This window comes from Rhodnius prolixus, unplaced genomic scaffold, assembly GCF_049639745.1.
Source record: "Rhodnius prolixus isolate KJV_2025 unplaced genomic scaffold, Rpr scaffold_12, whole genome shotgun sequence".
NCBI lineage: Eukaryota > Metazoa > Arthropoda > Insecta > Hemiptera > Reduviidae > Rhodnius > Rhodnius prolixus.
Genome location: NW_027411635.1, coordinates 3,093,137 through 3,113,936, shown reverse-complemented (window position 1 = coordinate 3,113,936; position 20,800 = coordinate 3,093,137). Strand labels below are relative to the sequence as shown.

General features: G+C 33.8%; 1 protein-coding gene across 2 annotated transcripts in view; it reads right to left on the bottom strand.

The window, feature by feature from the left end:
- The window catches only part of LOC141461622 (RIMS-binding protein 2-like), a 91,789-nt gene that overhangs the window by 9,878 nt on the left and 61,111 nt on the right, over positions 1 to 20,800 (bottom strand). For both annotated transcript variants that reach the window (XM_074142790.1, XM_074142791.1), the window contains one exon: positions 7,125 to 7,162. In XM_074142790.1, the coding sequence (XP_073998891.1) occupies positions 7,125 to 7,162 (38 nt within the window). The remainder of the gene's footprint in view (positions 1 to 7,124; positions 7,163 to 20,800) is intronic.

Here is a 20,800-nt window from a genome sequence, read left to right as displayed (position 1 = left end):
GGGCGGGCGTTGGATTAAAAAACCTTTGAGTGAAAATAATGTTTTTTATCATTTTCTCTAAATGATACAATGATTTTAAGACGGGAACAATGGGGCGAAGCGGCGATGTTGGAAGAAGCGCCACACGTTAGCATACAGTGCGGCCTAGTAAAATTGTAATCCTAGTATGAAAAATTAGGATTCTCTAAGATAAAGCAGAAAATCAGTGACACCAAAAGACTCGATTTAAACAGGGGGGTGATAACTATATGATCCAAGATCGTTTAATAAAAAAGGACGCTTAGAGACTGGTTTCAAAATATTGTAAAGTCATCCCAAATCTTCCGCAGAGTCAGGAAATGGAAACGAGCAAATGGGCCACTACGGAGAACGATAAAGGATTCCGTGTTTGAGCTCACTGGACACCTGCCAGTATTACCGAATTTTTTTATTCGGCATGCTCATCTGGAGCAAAACAACAATGGGGAACTTTAAATTCTCAGATCAGTGCTAACCTTTAGTCAGCAGGCGAGCGCGAAGGCAAGGAGAAAGGTTTGTTCGCAGCAATATTTTCGCAAAGAAACCTCTTCCAAGGCAGCGGTAATGACAATATCTCAAATAAATAGTGTCTAACACTACTTAGATATGTCTAATTCAAATATTCAATAAAACAGATATAAATATCTTAGAATTAAGTATCCGACAAAACACTCAATCAAGGTGGCTGCTACAACGCAGTGCTTGTATGTCACGGCATATGACCTGCATACGTAGATGTCACAGCAGAGTTACTGAAAAGAAGGCACCCATCTATATCAAAATTTACAGCAATTGAAAAACATAGTTTAAGTCCTTCAACTAACCGAAAACAAAAATCAAAATTTTGTCTGTACCAATAATAAGACCCCTAATAATGTTGCTCATTCCAATGTTGAAGCTGTACCTAATCCAAAAATTTACCTTTCGTTTTTCAAAATATCATTTACGTTTACAGAGTATTTTTAATTTTCTGCTTGTCCGAATTCTTCTTTTTAATTAGAATTGTACACACGTACACATACACACAGATTTCATGTCTTTTTTTTGCCCTAATAAGGACAGTTTTATTTTTATTTTTTTCATTTTATTAACCATTCAGTCCACACAAAAACTATAACTCCAAATCACATTACACGCTAAGAAATAACAGGCTACTTAAGCGGTGGAAACAAAAGAAAACCCAGGTATAGTAAAGTGGAGGGAAAATTAGCGCATGCGCAAAGTGTGATAAAAAACATTTTCAACGCCAGTAAAATGAATTAGCTATTTTTTTTTATATACTGTACTTAATGGAGGATGACTTGGTAAGTTAATGCACAGTGGCTGGTAACTACATCCATCTTGCATCTGTATAGTAAAGAAGAAAAATGAGATTAAATTTGTTTTAATAAAGAGTCCTGCTCGTTCCATTCTTAACAAGTAGTGTATCTGGTAAGTCAAGAGCATCAAACGATCTGCCACTTGAACGTTAACACTCACTACAATCGCAATTTGTCACTTTTAAATCGCTTTGTCCTCCACAGTTAAGTTTATTTTGAAAGATTTGCTCGACTAATTAAATTTTTGTAACTACAATTCATTTTTTGAGGAATGTTTATAAAAAGCCCAATCAGGACAGACAGTTTGTTAGGTTTGACCGTGCCGCTATTTATAAGTAGCAAAAGGGCTAGTAACAGACATTATTTGAACCTCTTTGAATACTAATGAAAATAAATTTGTATTAATCTACAAGGGAAAACTTAAAACCTTCTTTAATACAATAATTAAGCTTATTCTAACCAAATTAGATATATCTTAGCCCTTTTTTTCATTTTCAACAATTAGAGTCCACTTGTTAGTTCTCTGTACAATTAGAAACTACTTTCTCTCATATTGATACCCTTTTTTAAGTAACTTATACTTTCACATTAGTAATTGTTAGTGCCCACTTATTGATTGAACAATTTAAACAACTTTTGCGCTCAAATTAACGTTTATGTTCCAATTCATATTGAACAAGTTGATCCAAAGTGGGATAATTAAAACAAAAAAAAAGTTCAGATTGTTCAAAACTGAGGTAATTAATTAATTTAAAAGATTATGAATGTGAAAAAAGCATTGGTTAAATTTTTTGAAAAAAGCGATTATAAAATGGTTCACAAAAAAAAAAGTGGGTAAAAAAATAGTCGAAATTTTTCAGAGATTTAATGTTTAACAAGTCAGTAAGGGGATTTGATTCGATTGGAGAACTAATGTATTCATTATTTGTTGTTAGAAAAGGTTCGAAAAAATGCCCATCACTTAAAAGATGGCATTATTTTTTTTAAAAAAGTTGGTCATCATTAAAATGTTTGATTAAATCCGCAACGTTGGTAAGTATAAAAAGATTTATCCCTCATAAGCGGCTCGTTTACACTTCCATTATGAACCAGTTTAGAATTTTTCAATTCACTGTTGAACCAGTTTTAGTACTGTACCATTTATAAATTTACTGTCACATGTCTACACGTTCTGACAATACAGGATGTAGTTGGTTAAATTATTTTAATTACAAGTGAATTAGAGCAGTAGCAAATTTAAATCCAATACATAAAATTTAATCATCAATAAACAGTGCAATAATTGTGTACAAGTTGATAACGTTATTTCGTTAACTATTAAAATGATTGTATCATTATAGAACTTAAAATTAAATTATTCTCATCTCTCACTATCTCTGTTCCATTTTAAAGCTATCAAATGTCTAATTTCTTAAAATATTCTACATTTGATGTGCTTCAAATTAAAGTTCTTCAGTTTCAAAAGTTGGCTTTACTTTTTACTTACTAAACACCTAATGTACTAATAACATGAAAGTCAAAGCAGTTAAAAGTGGTGAAGATATTAATTTTTATTTTCACACTTGCAAAGAAAAAATTAAGTTTAAGCTTTAAAAAAGATAATTATAAATAAATAAAATAACAGCAGGAAATCTAAACTAATAATTGATAATTAGATAAAAAAAAGAATAAAATTACTGTTGAATCTTTAAGAAATAATTTGCTAACTGTTCTATTAATTTATTAATTTCTAACAGCAGATCTACCAATTATTAACTGGTAAAAAAAAAATCATAAATGAAATTAAATATCAGATAGATTCCCACAAATTATAAAAAAAGAAAGAAAGCAGTTTTTATGTTTTTCATCACTTTGGAGAGGTGAAATGGTGCATCTGATGCCGCTCAGCTTAGAAATGAAACAGGCATTTGTTTGAAGTACAATTGAAGTATATTCTAAGAAATTTAATATTATTGGTTAGTGATTTTTTTTTTTAATTTCAAGTATTAAAATGATACAACCTCTTTTAATAACAATGGAAAGGATTCTGGTGAAAAACTAGTGAAGACTTTTTTAAAAATGATAAAATGTGCCATATTCTGGAAAACTGTTGAGGCTCAGCCTATGACTTATATTGACTTTTTTTTTTTTTTTTTAATTAGATAGATGTAAAACAATTTGACTAGTTCAACCTCCATCCTGCATAGTTAAGCTAGTTAGTAAAATCTGAAAATAGATGAACATTCAAAATCTCCAATCAAATTGGTGAAAAAAAAGGCTTTTTCTTTCTCTGGACGGTTATAAATTCTTTGATACTAGTTATGTTTAGGTATGACAGGCAGCTAGCTCTACAAGATAAAAGGTCTGTGATTATACCAAGGGAACTGTGCATCACTTATCTAGCCATGCCTGTAAAGTATTTTAATTAAAATATGAGTGCTGATTGTGGGCTAGGCGATATGTGTAGCACGTCAAATATTACCATACAAAATATTCTTTTAAAAAAAGAAAGTGAATAAAAAAAAAAACTACAAGGAGCTAATAGAAGCATTTAGCTAATAATTCTATTTCTGGTTTATAAAATGAGAAATAATAAATTAAATAACAAATAAATAAAACAGTTCAATAAAATAAAAATTACTGATGCAAAGAAGTTAATTAAAAAAGAATTGTGTTATTATTTCTGAACTTGTGAGGCCAATGTATTCTTAATGATATTAAATGTCTTGAAATGAACATACATATAGCCATGAGTTGGAAAGTTATATTTTTGCTAGCGTTATTAGGTATTTCAATAAAGTATTGCTAGTATCAAAAAGTTAATACGTGGTTGCATTATGATTGTTAGGTCCATACGACAAAATCAGACTCAGTAGGTTCGCATCATAGAATCGAAAGGGCTAAAATTAAGTTAACGCACAGAGTACATCGGTAAAAAGGAGGGGAAAAAATTTCGTGAAAACACTCACTCGATTTCTCCAACTACAATAATTCAAATTTACATATCAAACTTTCTTCTAACATTGTATGTTTGCTGAATGAACAGTTTCCTGCATTATAAGTAACAGACCGGCAACGGCTGTTACCTGTAACAACCTGGCTGTTGACTTTTGACATTTAACGTTTTGGCTCTCCCAAAAAATTAACGTTTCAAATGAAATTGACGGGTTATTGTAATTATTTTTAAATTTAAGGTCCTTCAATGTGTAACCACCACGGCTTGGAGAGTTCCTTTCTTTTCGTATCACTTTGCTCCTGAGACACTCTACTGCATCTTATAACATTTTCTGTTTTTACGTGTAATAATAAGCAGCTATTTGATTCAAAGATAATCGAACCTAAATAGTTGAATGGATTTAACAACCTTAAGATGTCTCGAAGCAGTACGATAAAACGTCCTTCTCCTCATAAAATAGTTTGTAATTGGCAGCGCCTTTCCTGAGTCCACAAACATTTTATTGTTTTTCATGGCTGGGAAAACAATATGCTAATATGCTGACATTTCTAGGGACCGTGGGCTTCTTAATGCTTCCAGTTGTCAACATATTTTTGGAAAAAAAACCCATCTCTATCAATCATTTCCAGTTGTCATGATTTGGCTCTGCAGTCTCGTTCACTGCTTTCTTCTTTGTGACATGTACGAAAGAAGGTAACTTTAAGCGCTACTGACAATACTATACCTTTTCTTCTAAAAATAAGCGGTACAGCCCACTCCCAGCTTCGATTTAGATCCGTCCGTTATTAGTATATAGGGACTAGTTAGGTTTCATCACACTAAGCTGACTAAGAATGTAAAGTATGATCTATACAAATTTACTTTTAAATTTGAATAATTTGACTGGCTTACATTTATTGTTAACTCAAAAAATTATACATTTACTCTGGCTATCCTAACAAAGCTAGTAGAATACACTTCAAACCAAGCAGACTGTCACAGGAGCCTGGTATTCACAAGCATCACGCAACCAACCAACATGACATAACTAAATTGTTAGTTCTAGCTTTATGACCCCACTTTCATAGTTAGGAGCCTTCTACTCACCTAGCTTACATATGTATGTTTATTTCAAAGCTACTTCAAGTTTTCTAGCAAATAATTATTATGATAAAAAAGAACTACAAACTGTCGATTGCATAAAAATAAACTGTAGGACTATTCTGATTTGAAAATCTTGTCTTGAAATACAAACCAAAAATCAAAATAATTATTTGAATAAATGAAACATAAAATATGCAAGCTTGTCTTTTAATTATTTTAATTTTAATTAAATCTCAAAAAGGAGTAGGTATAAATGGTGGGTTTTGAACCAACATGACGCTGTTTTTATTCAATAATAAGACAATTATAATCAACAGTTGTTTGGGATTGAATTTAAGATTCGATGAGGAGATAAATTATTCTTTTTCTTACGCATTTCAAAGTGAGGAAAGACAGCATCAGGGATGTAATACGGATCACAATTACTATTACTAATGCTAGTACTGATGGACCTACTGTGGCCCCTAATTTGAAATTTACTACTAATTAACTTGGATTAAGAAACATTGTCCTATTCACTTCCTTACTACATTTTATAATAATAACTCGGCGTAGCAAGACTGTGTAATCTTCTAACAGTTGTTGACAACTAGTTGATTTGGATCACCTTAATCCGGCAACCATTGCAGCTGTGGGTATTAGCCAGTGTGTTAGATCTACCCATCATTTACAGAATTTGTTAATTTGATGAACTTGATAGTTGGACATAAAGCACGACACTTTCGTGGGTTCATTTCAGGCAGTTCCATCTGAAGAGTAAATTGAATAGCCTAACCTAGTACCTTCAAGAAGGTGCTTTAATCAGAGTTCAGATAAACAGTACAGAAGTAAAGTTCTGTTTGCTAGACAGGTATAGGAAGAAACAGGTAAAATTGAAAGAGGTGCACTTTTATATTAGATTCTGGGTTTGGCTATTTGGACTACACTATTGCACCAAAAAAGATTTATGATAACCTTACTATTACAGCACCAACTCCACTTCTGTCTTTTGATTAGACTTAGGAGTCTAGAAAATGACACCAGACTAAAGTAGATCTAGTCTACTACGAAGAGCTGAACTCTCAGCCTTCAAATTTCGATAGTGCAATGTTCCCTCCTCTTCCTGAAAAAAAACCTACAAAGATTCTCCAATGCGATGCGAGGGCTTCCTCAGTTTTCAGTTGCCTCTAAGGAGGCGAGTTGATAACAATGCTGGCTGTCTTTGGCCTCGGCTTTCTAACCATTATCTGCTTTGATAGCTACACAAAAAATGCATTTTACAATACCAAGTAAAAGTGTTCAGGGTCTGCAACCTGCCACATCATTACCTGTATGTATTAACTGCCTCGAAGGGAGGAGCAACTGGACAAGGAGAGCCTTATTTTCGTTGCCAATAATGGTCTGAATATCAAAGCAAACCCATAAAGGTCTTGAATCGAGTTTGCAGAAACTTATAGCCGCCACCTGGTAGTTGGGTAAATTGAGAAAGAATGAAATTGATTAACCTAGTGGATAAAAAATGCCCTTGAAAGGGCCGAGCCCAGTGAAGAAAAATAAAACTAAAATAGACTAGTGTGATGGAAAGATGGGAAAATAGACTAGAAAAATCTTAGTTCAAACAATAATCGCTTATTATTTTCTTCTTTAATAAAAACGGCACCATGCAGATTGCCCCAGAAGCCCCCTTTTGTACCTACTGTTTCTTTAATTTTATTTTTTCATGGATGTGAACTGAGCACTGCGGGTTACCTGTTCGTTTAAGTGAAGTGTTATATTGTGTAGTGTCTTACCTGGCGGAGATCTACTTGTGGGCTTACAGGACTCGCATCTGAAGAGAGAAAAGAAGTACAGAGACACAAGAGTAAAGAGAAAAAGAGAAAAAGAGAAATAATGCTAATTTTATTATTTTTTTTTAAATTATTAATTTTTCATTATTTTTTTTCAAAGAAACTGAGGATTAGGAGAAATGAAAAAAGGAGAAATTAACCAAAATTAAGGATTTCAAATTTCAAAAGCGAGTACTTCCAAAATGTTATCAAAATTTAAAGGTCAAATAAAATACAAACAAACATACAAAGTTGGAGTAGTAGAATTTAGTTCCAGTTTTTCCTTCCCTCGTACCACTTAAAAATCAATGTTCTCTGAAAAAAACAGCTAAATGAATCTTCAATGAAATGCTCAATGAAAAATCGTAGGCAAGATTTCTTTTTGATCAGCGTACTACTCGGCATAGGTGAGCCTTTTAAAGGAGCAGTCCGAGGCAATAATCAAGCTCAAATAGATTCACTTGCTGCAAAATTAACAGAGTCTTCAGAAACCATTGGCCATCTCCAGACAATAGAAAAGACAAACAGGAGACATTGCACAGTGGCTATGAAAAACCAAGAGAATTGAATACATAACAATTCTCTTTAAAAAGAAAAATCCACGTGACATGCGCTTCAAAAAAAAAGTGGTATGTGATGAGCAATGGATTTATTTCACAAATCCTAGGAATGATGGTTGTTCCGGTTAGTGCAAGAAGAAAATTTGAAAAATAGTCAATTTTTTCCCATTCTGATAATAAAAAAGGAGCCATTTCCCGAAAAAGGATTGACTTTTCACGAATTCCGGATATGAATTTCTCTTAAACAAACTTTAATGTACAAATTTAACCCTATCCGACTTCCAATTCTTTCGTGGTCCAAGGCAAACTTTCTTGGCAAATTTTTTTAATTAATTCGCAGAATTTTCAATCTGGTTAGCAGAAGCGATTCTTGTTTCGGAAGCCAAAGAATGGTACGAGCATCCAGCAGCTGGAAAAAAGATGGCTTACTTCAGTCTATCTGAATGGGTTATTTGAATATTAATACAAATTCGTAAAAACAGAGATTATGGTAATAATGCTATTCGGCATTTTATTTTTAACCATATTATTTTAAAGAAAAAAGTAATGATTTTTCAAAAATTTTGTGGGAATATTAAACAGCACCTTAAGGTTACATATTTCGAATATTTTATTTCTACAATTAAACCTCCAACTTAGTATTGTTCTTTAAGAATACGAGTTAAAAATACCTGTGTTCTATGTATTATTATTAAATATATAAACTTAAAGTAAAGTAAAAAGTCCAATTACTTAGAAATAAATAATCGGAAAATTGAAAAATAAAAAATATGGAAAGAAAATAGAATTGAAAATGGAAACACACACAGACACTGATAGCAAGTTTTGGTTTCTGATATTTTGAACAGTAATGCAGGTAAATACCTTTTTTTGGGCGAAATTAATCTTTAAAAAGTAAATAGTTAAAGAAAAACATATAAGAACAAAAACTGACCATTTTACTATGTAGATTTCATTCTAGCCTCAGTAATGTAACGGTATACCCAAGAGGGTATAACTGAGAGCCTCATATGAACCACAATAATTGCCTAAGAGCCGATGTTTTACTATATTTTCCCCTCACTAAAGTGGCATTCGGCAGGCAACATAGAAATAATTGCTAAAAGGCGGTGTTTTGACAGAAGAGAGATGTTGTATTCAGAGGAAAAATTTTTTTGAGAACGAAGATATTTTCCTATGCAGTGACCTCTTCAGCAGGAATATAAAGTTCTTTTACTTATCTATTCTTTCTGTACCTGTTCCCCAATATAAATATAAAGATCAACCCTCTTCTATTTGACCAAACAGAGTTCATCACTTTATGCACCCTCTAATCTCTGTTCGGAATATGAAAATTCTAGCTTTACTTGTCAGATATGTGCTAACCGAAAAGCTGCACGGCATTAATTCCAAGTGGCAAGCTAGTGCAAGTTACCATTATAACCCTACTAATATTAGAATGAATACTAGGTATTTGAATTCGGAAATCTCTTTACAATATTGACGTGGAAATAAAGAGGTTTAGAGTCCCCAAAATAAGCTAAGACTGAAAAGTTTCAGGACGTAAAGGAAGACCTGCACTGTTCAGGCATCAGTTAGTGAAAAAAGTCATCAAGCGACTGAGAGTTGAGAATAAACTGAGGAGCCGAGGATTGGCTCGCACAGCCTCATTCGAATTTTGTATTAGTCGTCGGTTAGTTTTTTTTAAATAATTTTTTTTTTTTTTTCTGACGAGAATAAAAACTTCCAGGTGATCTCATTTCAGAAAGTAAGCATTATTTCAGCAAAAAAAGTATTCCTCTTCAGCTATATGAAATGAATCAGTCATTCTTACATATAAAACGTAAAAGTTACAAGGTGAAGTTCCGAGATAATAATCCCGAAATAATCATCAAAATAATGGGAGGTACAAAATGGAATACTAAGTTTTCTTTCACCCAAGGAGACTAATTTTTTAAATTTTCTTACTTAGAGAATTTCAAAACAAAAATTTTCCTATGATTTGCCAAACAAATTAAAACTCAAGACATTCTGAATTAACACAATTATCCAATTTAGAGACAGAATGAAATCTACCAAATGATAGCTTTTTACATGAGGTGAAACCAACTGTTGTTTGACCACACCAAATACATTAAAATACCCTATGTAAATTTCACCCTTATTCTTCAAAAGTAAATAAATAACTTGTCTTTTTACTTGAAGTGTACTTGTGTGCATTTGTGTTACGCTCTCTGTATTTATTAATTTTTTTTTTATCTAGATCTAGAAAAATAAAAAAAATCAAATAAATTCAAAAAAATACAGTGTAGGCAACACTTAAAAAAAAACAAATAAAAAAACGAGTAGGGTAAAAAAAAAAGGATTCTGGCACACTCGCACACAGATCGCCTACACATCTAACACACAGTTTACAGCAAAGTATCATTAAATTAATTGAATAAAAAGCAAAATAAATTTAAAGAAGGAATATGGGAAACATTATTTTAATTTATTTATTTATAATATATTACTCTGATCCGTGACATCACTACGAACACTACCTGTTATTCTGGTCACATATGGAAAATTAAGTAGTTGCGTGCTCCATTTACCTTTCTATTAATGCCAAAAAAAATGCACTCACATGAAATTCCCTTACTGCAATTTACATGGTCAAAATTAACAATTCTCGTATTTAAACACGACACTTTTACAAAATGGTATAATTGCCTATGCATACTACATTGTTGGTGGGCCAATCAGCTCAGCCTGTTAAAAAACATGATTCTTTTTTCTTTAAACTACTATAGAATAACCATTATAGTTAAACCAAATGAACGATTGATTGCTACGTCTATTGTGAATGGCTGGAACCTATTATTCAACTTTGTTCCAGTTTCAATCAACTTAAAAAAAAAAAAAACAAGAACAAAATCCTGTTCCAAACAGAAAAATCTAACAGCCCCTTACATCAAAACCGATTTTGCTGAAATTTCAAAATACTGTGCGGATTGAGTTGTTGCCCTTGATTACTGCGCCGATATGGCACTCATACTGAGTTTACCATTTGGTCTGATCATTGGCATGTTTCCTTTCTACGTTTAGAACAATTCAGAGGAAGTCTCAGTTAAAGATGAAGAGCTTTAAACTTATAAAATCGTTCGCCAATGAATTCATACTTTGTTGTAACTTATAAATTTAAGTAAGAGAAAATCGTGTGAGTGATTTCTATTTAGTTGTAATATTTAAATCTGCATTTAGCCAAACACGTAACCAAATTGTCATGTTTCGTGATGTCAGAAAGAATATATTTAGTTTTAATTATTTTGTTTATTTATATTACAACACTTCCAAATTGTGTTCTATCTCTGCCAAAAACTTCTTAATCCATTAACAAATAACAATTTTAATCTCAAGAAGTAGTTTTTAAAGTACTGCTTGGAAGTTGTGTCAAATTTTGTGAAATTGAGTTTTACATACAGAAAATGGGTTATGAGGAGCCCTCAGAATAATGTGTTACAGGAAATTACTAACGATAGCAATACTCATTGGCAGAACGAGTGAGTATAGAAGAAGAACGCTAGAGCAACTTGCGTAAAACTTGACGGCAAAAGAAATAGCTTGCCTACATGTAGAAGGAGGAGGCGTCCATTTGGGAAATAAGTTAGATTGGTAGCTAACACCCCTAACTGAAGCAGTGTATGCAGACTGTTGTTTGGTGCAGATAACCAGTCAACAGCAAGGCATGTGTTGTCTAACGAATTCATTATGGAATTTCTACATGTTATCCAAGCCGCTGAGATTTCGCATTGTAGACAGTAATGAATACACGATCAGTTTATCATCGTCATTCTACGAAGTACAGTCAATAACCAGTTCACCTAACAGCAACCGTCTAGAAATCGTCTTCAATAGTCTACCTTGAAGTTGTCTATAATTAGCATACAAATCGATCGCCTAAACAGCTTTCAGCCAATGCGGTAAATCTAAATGTTATCTTTTCTAGAAATTTAATGTAGGTTTCCCAGATATAGAACAAGAAAGCTGATTAGGCTAACAATAGTAGTCTTGTAAGACTTATAAATAGACCTGTATAAACTTACTGTTACGCATGTGGATAATTTTTATTATTTGTTGACTAACGATAGCTCACATGGTCGGATTGCTTTTCTTTTACTCGCCTAAGGTTTCTGCCCCCTATTCGAATGGCGAGGGAAGCTAGTTGAAGCAAATTGAACAAATGAAATGGGAGATTTTTTGTTTGTTTTTACATCGCTTAATTAACAACTTTCATTTCCTAAAAGAATACGGTCGTTCACCAGGAAGATGCCATACCTTCATAGTACGAAGGTATGGTATTTCTTACTCGTACTTCTTCAAGACTATTGCTGTCTCGGCCCACCTGAATTTTATCAAATTTGAAGAACATCGGTTAATCCTGAAGTGTTACTTAACAGATTTCATCAACGAAATCGTACGAATACTCTTCTTTCCCTTAAAGCAATCATTCAAACTACGAATAACTAGTATTTAAAGGTTTTCGTTGGTACTAGCAACCATCATTTTAATAATTGTGATTGTAATGGGTGGTGTTTTTAATAGGATGTGGATTAGCCTGCAGCGCTTTCTATCGCCTGCACAGAACAACTGAACCCATAAAATCAAGCATGTTCCCAATAAAAAATGATTGCTTATTTTAAAAAAACAGCCCACCAAGTTTAATGTAAATCGGAACAGCAGTTTTTGAGAAAATTTTGAAAACTTTATTCTGTTAAGTTGCACTTCTAGTTTCTCAGTTTTGTACTTACAGCAATGTTTTTAATGTTACTTGATACTAAATAGTAATCTGGGACAGTTAACTTGTCCTGAAATTGGCACTTTAAGAGGCACCTCAGTGCACCTGCACTCGAAGTAGTTTCTTCTACAAGAAGAATGAAAAAAATTCTTGTCATTCTTGTGGCAATAATGTACTAAAAGAGGAGACTTCCCAAAGAATTTTCGTTTTTAAGCTATTCTGTTAAAAACAAATCTTCTTTGATATGTTTTTAGATGGAGATCTCAAAAGGTCTGGCAAGAAATATGAGCAAACATGAAATGATTATAAAATTGGGAATAGTTGATTACAGTATGCACCAAGATGAGCAGTTGCTCGTGGCTCGAGACATTTGAGAATATTGTGGAAAGTAGAAGTCAGTCATTACATCTTTGTTTTTTGAGACGTTCCTGAACTTTAGCAACCTAAAAAATGTAAACTCTTATATGTAAATCAAATTACCCATGAGATGCCATCTGTTATGTCAAGAGTGTATGGTTTGTTGATGTAAAATCCTAGTTTTCTGGTAGCCGAAATCTGAGCTTCTAAACAACTATCTGTTTGAATTGGTGTCTCCCTCCCAAACATAGACACGACTCAATTATTCACGGTTTTCCGTGGCAACTGAAATGTTTCTAACAAAGAATAACAGCCGAAGATGGTGAATCTATCTTAAAATCTAAAACTATCTCAAAATTTTACTCCCATTCTAAGTACGATTGTACATAGATTAGCAAGAAATTAGGGTGGTCTCATGATCTCTTGAGATCAAAAAAACTCTTCTCAATTTCTAATGAATGAGTTTGTTATGTTCTCAAAAAGCCTATAATCTATCCCGCAATCTGGACCAATTCGTCCAGCTTCTTCTCCCTCATGAAGGTCTAGCGCACACTGCGTTATGAATGAGATGGAGTTCTACCGATTAAGATCAAATCTCTCGTACTATTTAAAGAAGTCATATAAATCATAAGATGAATCGGTCTAAACTGAGGATTAGGTGATGGCCTACTTTAACGGCTTATCCATTTCGTAGATTCATGAGGAGAGATAACTTGATCTCAAGTGATATGTTGTAGTCCTAAGCTACATCGCAGCTGCCCGCTAGACCCGACATTTCCCGGTATAAACTCAATTTAAGAAAATTTTAACAACGTCGCTATATATCTCTTCCTAGCAGTAACGTTAAGCAAAAAAACAAAATGTTAAGTTTAAGTCTACCTTCTAAAATACGGTCAACTGCTAGTTCAAATTTTTGGAAGTGCTATATATTTTGTAAGAGCAAGAAGAGGGTCAAAAAGTAGAAATTAAACAACATATACAGATAGTTGTGAGGCACAAAAGGTAGGTTCACACACTGCAGTTTTAAAAATACGTGCAATTTAAAAAACACAAAAATTAAAAGTAAGTTCTTAACAAGCAATTACACAGAAATGCAATTCAAGATCATCCTAAATTTTAAAATTTGGTTTAAATTTATTTTCTTTTTATAAGTATGTATTTAGCACGCCAAAATTCCAGATTAGTCTTAAATTGAGTACATATTGAATAGACATTGCGAAAAAACAATTTTTGACTCATTTTTTCGACTGTATAGCAGGCGTATAAGGAAATCAAGCGCTTTTGAGGAAGAAAACAGACGTTGGTAACGAAGCATGTCAGTATTTTCACAGAAAAATTGAAATTATATGGAAAAATAGTGCAACAGGCAAATCTCATTGATAAATTTATGCAGAAACGTTCGTGTACGTCTACTGACTGAAGGTACAAACTAGACTCGTTTGAGTGAAGAAACTGTTTCATTGCTACACTCTCCGAAATGAGAAAACTTAAGTTGTTCTGTATCTATGCTGAACGGGAAGTTAAACGCTACAGGCAGGTCTGTAATGGGTTTAAACAATGTTTCCTTCAAAATTTTCTTCATATCAATTTGCTCCCCTGAACTCCCTCGAAAATATCTGAATTGTGAATTTGTTATTCATCCTCAGTATGGGGTCTTCTAAAGTTACTGGCTAGCACAATCTGCAAAACAAAACTTGAGCTGCATTGAGTCTATCGGATGAAATTCTTTAACGTTCAATAGGGTGGATCATTTGGCGGATACTATTAAATTACTACGATATAAGATAATATATTGGTATGCACAGCTACTGTTGGCTTCTAATGCCTCAAGTAAAATGCCGAAGAAACATTTTTAATCTAAAACTAAACAAAGAAATAAAATTGCAAAGATTATGTCTGATGTAAACATTTTTCGATAAGAATCTTAGACTTGTTAGAGTTTACCGTCTATTTCCTAGAAGTAGTGCTAATGACATCGCCAAAGATAAATGGAAGAAACAGAAGTTATTGTAGTGATCAGCTAGTAGGTGTGTTCATTTTTATACCGCTGTGTAAATTTCATTGCATTTAAAAAATTGAAGCAGACATTAAGTCCAACTGGCTTTTCTTCACTAGCCCTGGGGTGTGAGCTGAACGTTCTTGCACCTTCACCTCTGTCCATCCTAAGATGGACCTTCCATTGCTGGCACTTTTCCACCAGCGCCTAACGTTCAAAGTTATCTTCCGCATTTGAACCGATCCAAAAAGCTCTTTACGAATTTCTTGCCAAAATCAATATTGGCGTTAGTTTCTTCAATTTTTGTGCATAAAACTTCAATTTGACTGTGAAAATTACAAATATGTATGGCGCTTCTTTTGCGAGCAGGCCCTCCCATTTGCGCTAATTTCCTGCAACAAGGTAGAGACTTCTGTGCATTGTTTTAATTCCAATAAATAAAACAAATTATAGAACTAAAAAGTGATTTAAAAAAAACTAAAATTTGGTACAAAATAACCAAAAAATACAAATGAAAATTGAAAATGAAATACAAAAGAAGTAACTAATTAGACGTTAAAGAATCTAGCGCGGGCTTGATCCTAAGAAATACCGGGTGCCCTGAATGTAGAAGGCACTGCTAGATATGTTGCAATAGACTTCTTCAAGATTGTTGTTGGTTTGAAAACTGCAACATGGTAAAGGTTGTCCAGATGACAGTAAAGAGATATAGATGACCTATTTATTGCTAGTCTTTACAGCTCACTGGTGATGGGTGAATAGGTGAGCGACAGCGCGGTTATCTATGTAAGTGGAAGTACCGGATTTCAATGCAGATGTTGACCTTAGACTGACTCTCATTATAGCCTGAAAGCTTCGGTGAATGTTACTAGACTAGAATGTCTTCTAGCTCAATATAAGGAGTGCCCCATCAAGGGACTACGTATGTCCGGACCAAGTACCACTCGGAATCTTTCAAGCAACTTCACCAGCATCTTCCAGGGGGAAATTCCAGCAATTTATATAATGTGTCCTGCTCTGGACGAGAACTATTTCGATCAGAAGGTAGGTCGAGAAAAACAATGTTTTCTTACCAAGGGTGGCTAGAGCATTTTACCGTTAATGGTAAACGAGATTTACCATGCCTTCGTATGAGGTAGAATCCAGAAAGCATTGCTCTGATGAAATTCTGCCAGATTCCTTACCAGTGAGCTGTAGAGACTGCTAACAAAAGGTCATCACTGTCTCTTTACTGCTATTTACTGAACGTTCTTTAACAGTTGTAGTCCTCAAATTAACCACAACCTTGCCCATCGTTAAACTGTGCAAATTTTTATACTGGAAAATGCTTTTAAACTTGATCAAAGATTTATGAGTTGAACTTGGACCGTCCCATCCCCTACAGTCCTTGCCTTCAGGTAGTTATAATTTATGTAACAACATAAGCCGGAAAACAGGCAAAGATTTTAATAATCTAAGATCTCTAGCAGTCCATACAAATCGGGAGAATAACCTTAAGGAAAAACAGCCCAAACTCCTCCACAGTCACCCTAATCATTCCTCACAATCTAAACAGTCATGAGATGGAAGGGTATTTCGTGCTTCCAAATTCTACACAAGGCCTCTGGCATGTGCCCCAATATTTACATATGACTTTATTTTTCTTAAATCAGAATGGTTTATAATGTAATTCGTAATCCCACACAAAAATCTTTGGGAACAAAAATTCAAAAGAAATAATAAGTGGAAGACGTTCCCACTCTAACAAGCTTATTTTCCTAAAGAAGCGAGTTTTAGGCCCAATATCTGGGGACCTGTAAATGGCCTAAAACTTCGGACCTGCCTCTTGACGACAATTAGCCGATTCCATCTCGCCATAGCCTGCACCTTCAGTTTCTTCAATTACCTCAACCAGGTCCACAATGTCCCCAAACAATTTTTTTTGTTTGTTTATGGTTAGGACTATTCATGCAACTAACTTTCTTTGGTCTGATCAGTCGAGCAAGTCCCAGTGTCTAAGAGTTGGGCTTGATAGTCTCATAATGCCATTCTCCAAGCTATTACAGGAGTGCACATCTTCCAAATGATGGCTCTTTGCCTGAGGAAGATGCAATGAACTTATCCAATGAATCCAAGAGATTCTACCCATAAGCAATAAAGTACAAAAATCAATAGTGCAGTGCACAGATACTCGTACACCTCAAACGAATTTTTCTAGATATTTTTTAAGATTAGATTATACCTGAATACTGAATATTCATGTGGATAGGGTTATGATCAATATCGCTTGAAACGTTTCTGTTCGATAACTAAGAGAAGACGTTGGAGACTGGAGACTGGAGAGATATTGGATTTTGATGCAAATAGAAATTATGTTTTGCACCTCGTTTTTAGGAAAAAAACATGTGAACCTTGCATTGAATTTATTTTGCAAACATTTTTCCTTGAAGCATGTTTTTTTTAGGTGTTTGAGTTTTTTATAGTGGTACAAGCACAGAATAATTCCAAGTTGAAGGCAGCAGTTTTCCTCAATATGTTATTAGAAGATATGTACTTTATCAGACCTATCTTGACAGCCGCAATTGAGCACAACTCCAGTCCTGACTGTTCAATTTTACTTAGGAGTCAGGAAATATACTTCTTGGTAAAACTTGAAATCCAAGTGCTCCTTGCCTGAAAACCTGAAGAGACGGAATTAAATATCCTCTGTCTTTATTATCTCAGCAGCACCAAAATGACTATTGCATCAAGCTTTTGCCTGAAAGATTGTGGCTAGCTTTCCCAGGTTTACGGTGATAACAAACAGTTCTTTGTTGTGGTGCTTGCGGCTGTTCGAATCACTCGATATTAGACCGGTTTATGCTTTCTAGCCTCTCTTCTTGAAATATGAGAAATTTGAAACTTTTTTCTGAACTATATTTATGAGCCCCCAGTTGATCCGTGGTTGGCCAAGAATTTTTTTTTTAATTATGTATACGAATAGTGTTCTCTCGTTACAGACGACAAAATCAATCACCGGACAGTAAGCTGCAAGAAGCTCCTAGGAATAGAAAATTTAACGGAATTATTAATGATAGGATCACGGGACCTCTTTATGTGTCCGCGAATGTCTGGACCAAGTACCACTCGGAACTTTGAAGCAACTTCACCAGCATCTTCCAGGCGAAAATTCATGCAATTTATATATTGGGTCCTGTTTCCCAAGAGACCGCAGCAAGAAGACTTTGGCCGGTGAGTAACGACCTTAATTTCTGTGTTTGTGGAGAGTCACAAAAAGTTAGCAGGAACTAGTATTTTGGACGGGGACTGCTCAAAGATGCATGCTATTTAATTAGGGGTTAATATGGAAGAAGGATCTCCAGTTATTGGACGTGATATGGGTGATCCTTAGAAGACCTCAAAGACCCGGCTCCTATTCCGTGCTGCTACGAGCCTTGAGCTAGAGCAGTAGTTACTTATGACCTTATTCAACTGATAAGTCCATCCCACTAATCTTCTGGCATTTTAAGACCAGAAGAGTGTTAAAACTACAGGTGAGGAAAGAAAAAAGCGGGAAGAGAAGCGTTGTTTTTTTTACTAGACCTAAAAGAAGTTCACTTAAGCGTAATTTGGCTGCCTAGATCCACCTCATGACCGAATTTTTCTAGACCATGTTTTGTGAGGTTAGATTAAACCTGAATACCAAATTTTACAGTGCCCTGCTTCAAGTCTCAAATTTGGGAACAATCCCAACACTGAATTTAAAAAGAAGAGGTAATGATGAAACAAATTTATAAAAAAAAACTTATTAAGCATAGAATAATTTATAAAATTAAACAAGTAAATTCAGAAAAAAATTAATGCCCTGTTTTAAAACGTACACTTAGAGAAAAATATTTTAGTTTTAAATAATTAATTTATTACTCTGCGAATATTTTGTTTGTTTAAAAAAACAACACACTGAAACAAAAACAAAAGAAAACTAAAAACAAAACAAATTAAACAAACAAAAACAAACTTTGCTGGTTGCAGAGTCGCCCATCTGGTACGGTGGGTAGGTTTAGGCCACTCCTGCAATACAGACAGAAATACTCACAGAAGATTGAGGGAAAGCTAAACTGAGTTTCATTTCATAGTTTATTTAATAGCCAATTCTAACAGAAAATTGTTACCCGATCGAGAATCTAAAGAATTAAGATTTGTTTTTTGTTTAAAGGTTACTGTGTGGGATCTTCCAATATCATCTAGTAGCCCACAGCAAAGTGCGATCACATGACCATGGCACGCATAGTGTTTAGTACTATAGTTAAGTGTATATTTAGTACACAAAATTTGTAGAAGGTACTATTCAATATCCAGTGGGTTGGCATGCTCTGGTATCCTTCCAAAGAACCTGCTCAAAATATTTTTTGAAAACATTTGATGTAAAAACCTCCAAGACTTCCCTAACTATAATTCTCAAGAAATACCTTAAGTAGATTAAAACTTACAAACTTCAAATTTTTACAAAATATTTGTTATCTGCGACATAGGATTCAATTGTACTTTTGAGAGAGGTATGACGCTCCTTAAATCAATTTTGATGAAAAGAATTTCAAACAAAAGTAATAAGCTTTTATCTAAGTAGTCGCAACGAAAGCTAGTAAGAAATAGTTCAAGAGATTCATACTTTCTGTAGGTGGTTTTCTTCAAATTTTAAATCAGGCAACCTATTTAATTCTCATTATTATAGTACTTGAGTGGCATTACCATATAACTCAATAAAACTATATTCCAGAAGGAACCTACAACTCCAAGAACCGCCCTAATTCGATTCTTCCAAGAAAAGTTTATATTAAAGTTATATATAAATATATATGAATATTTATTGGTAAAATAACGAGATCACTAAAGTGATTTTTGAGAAAATCGCAGAAAACTGAAACCCTTGTATTCCGGTTGCTCTATTTTTTTTCAATTTCGGAATATTAGTTTCTCACTTGATAATTTTATACAATTACTATCACTTCTGGCCATAAAGACTAATCAAATGGCACTTTAAAGGGTCTAATGAAATGACTACCTCACTCAAAAATACCGAAAAATGAATTTCAATGGGGGATATTCCAAATAAATTTATAGATAATGTATCTAAGAAATAGAATCTCCATCTCAAGTTTAATGGAATTTATAGATCCAGTTTAGAGGTAATCTCAAAAAAAAATCTATTAAGGTGGTATTCCTGGCTAATTGTGTGACTTAAACATCATTGCCGCAACCTCTGTCAGCTGTTGCAATTGTAAAATTGTCGAGATAAATGCGAACATTGATCAAAAGAAACCTTTTCTTATTTGTCTTCTGAAGTATAAAATTTGTTCAGATACAATGAAATGGACAGTCTATTCTGTATTTGAACAAAAAAGTTGGAAAATACCATTAACAAGGACAGCTATTCACTTATTATTCCATGAAAAGCGATTTATAAACTTAATGGTAAAAAATAAAATAAAATAAATGAATAAATGAAGAGGGAATGCTCCCTGACATAAGAAGAAGAAAGAGCACGAGAGAAAGGTATATTTTACCTTTAACTACCTGTAAAAAAATCTGAAAAGCTGGATGCGACAAACTAGAAAGCTAGGCTCGAAATCAAGATGTGTGAAAAAAAAATATTTTGGGAGGCAAAAGTCAACTTTGGACTACAAGTGCGAAAATCTCTGATCTCATGAAACTGAAATGCCCTAAAAAATCTATTGTACTCAATTCGTTACAACTCCTTGGTGAAATCTAACTGCCGATTTTAAATTGCGAGGCTTAGATAAGAATTTAGGAATCGCCATTAGGGATTTCAGTAGTTCCTGATATAGCAACAAGTTAAATGAAGATTTACTGAATGTTATTTAAGAGCAAAGTTGCAGTGCCTCGCAGCCCACTGTGGACTTCTAGAAGTAGGAGTATTTCTCTCACAGAGCCCTTCTGACAAGTCCAAAACGAAAGTTCAGGATAAAACAAGGAACACATTAAAACTAATTTA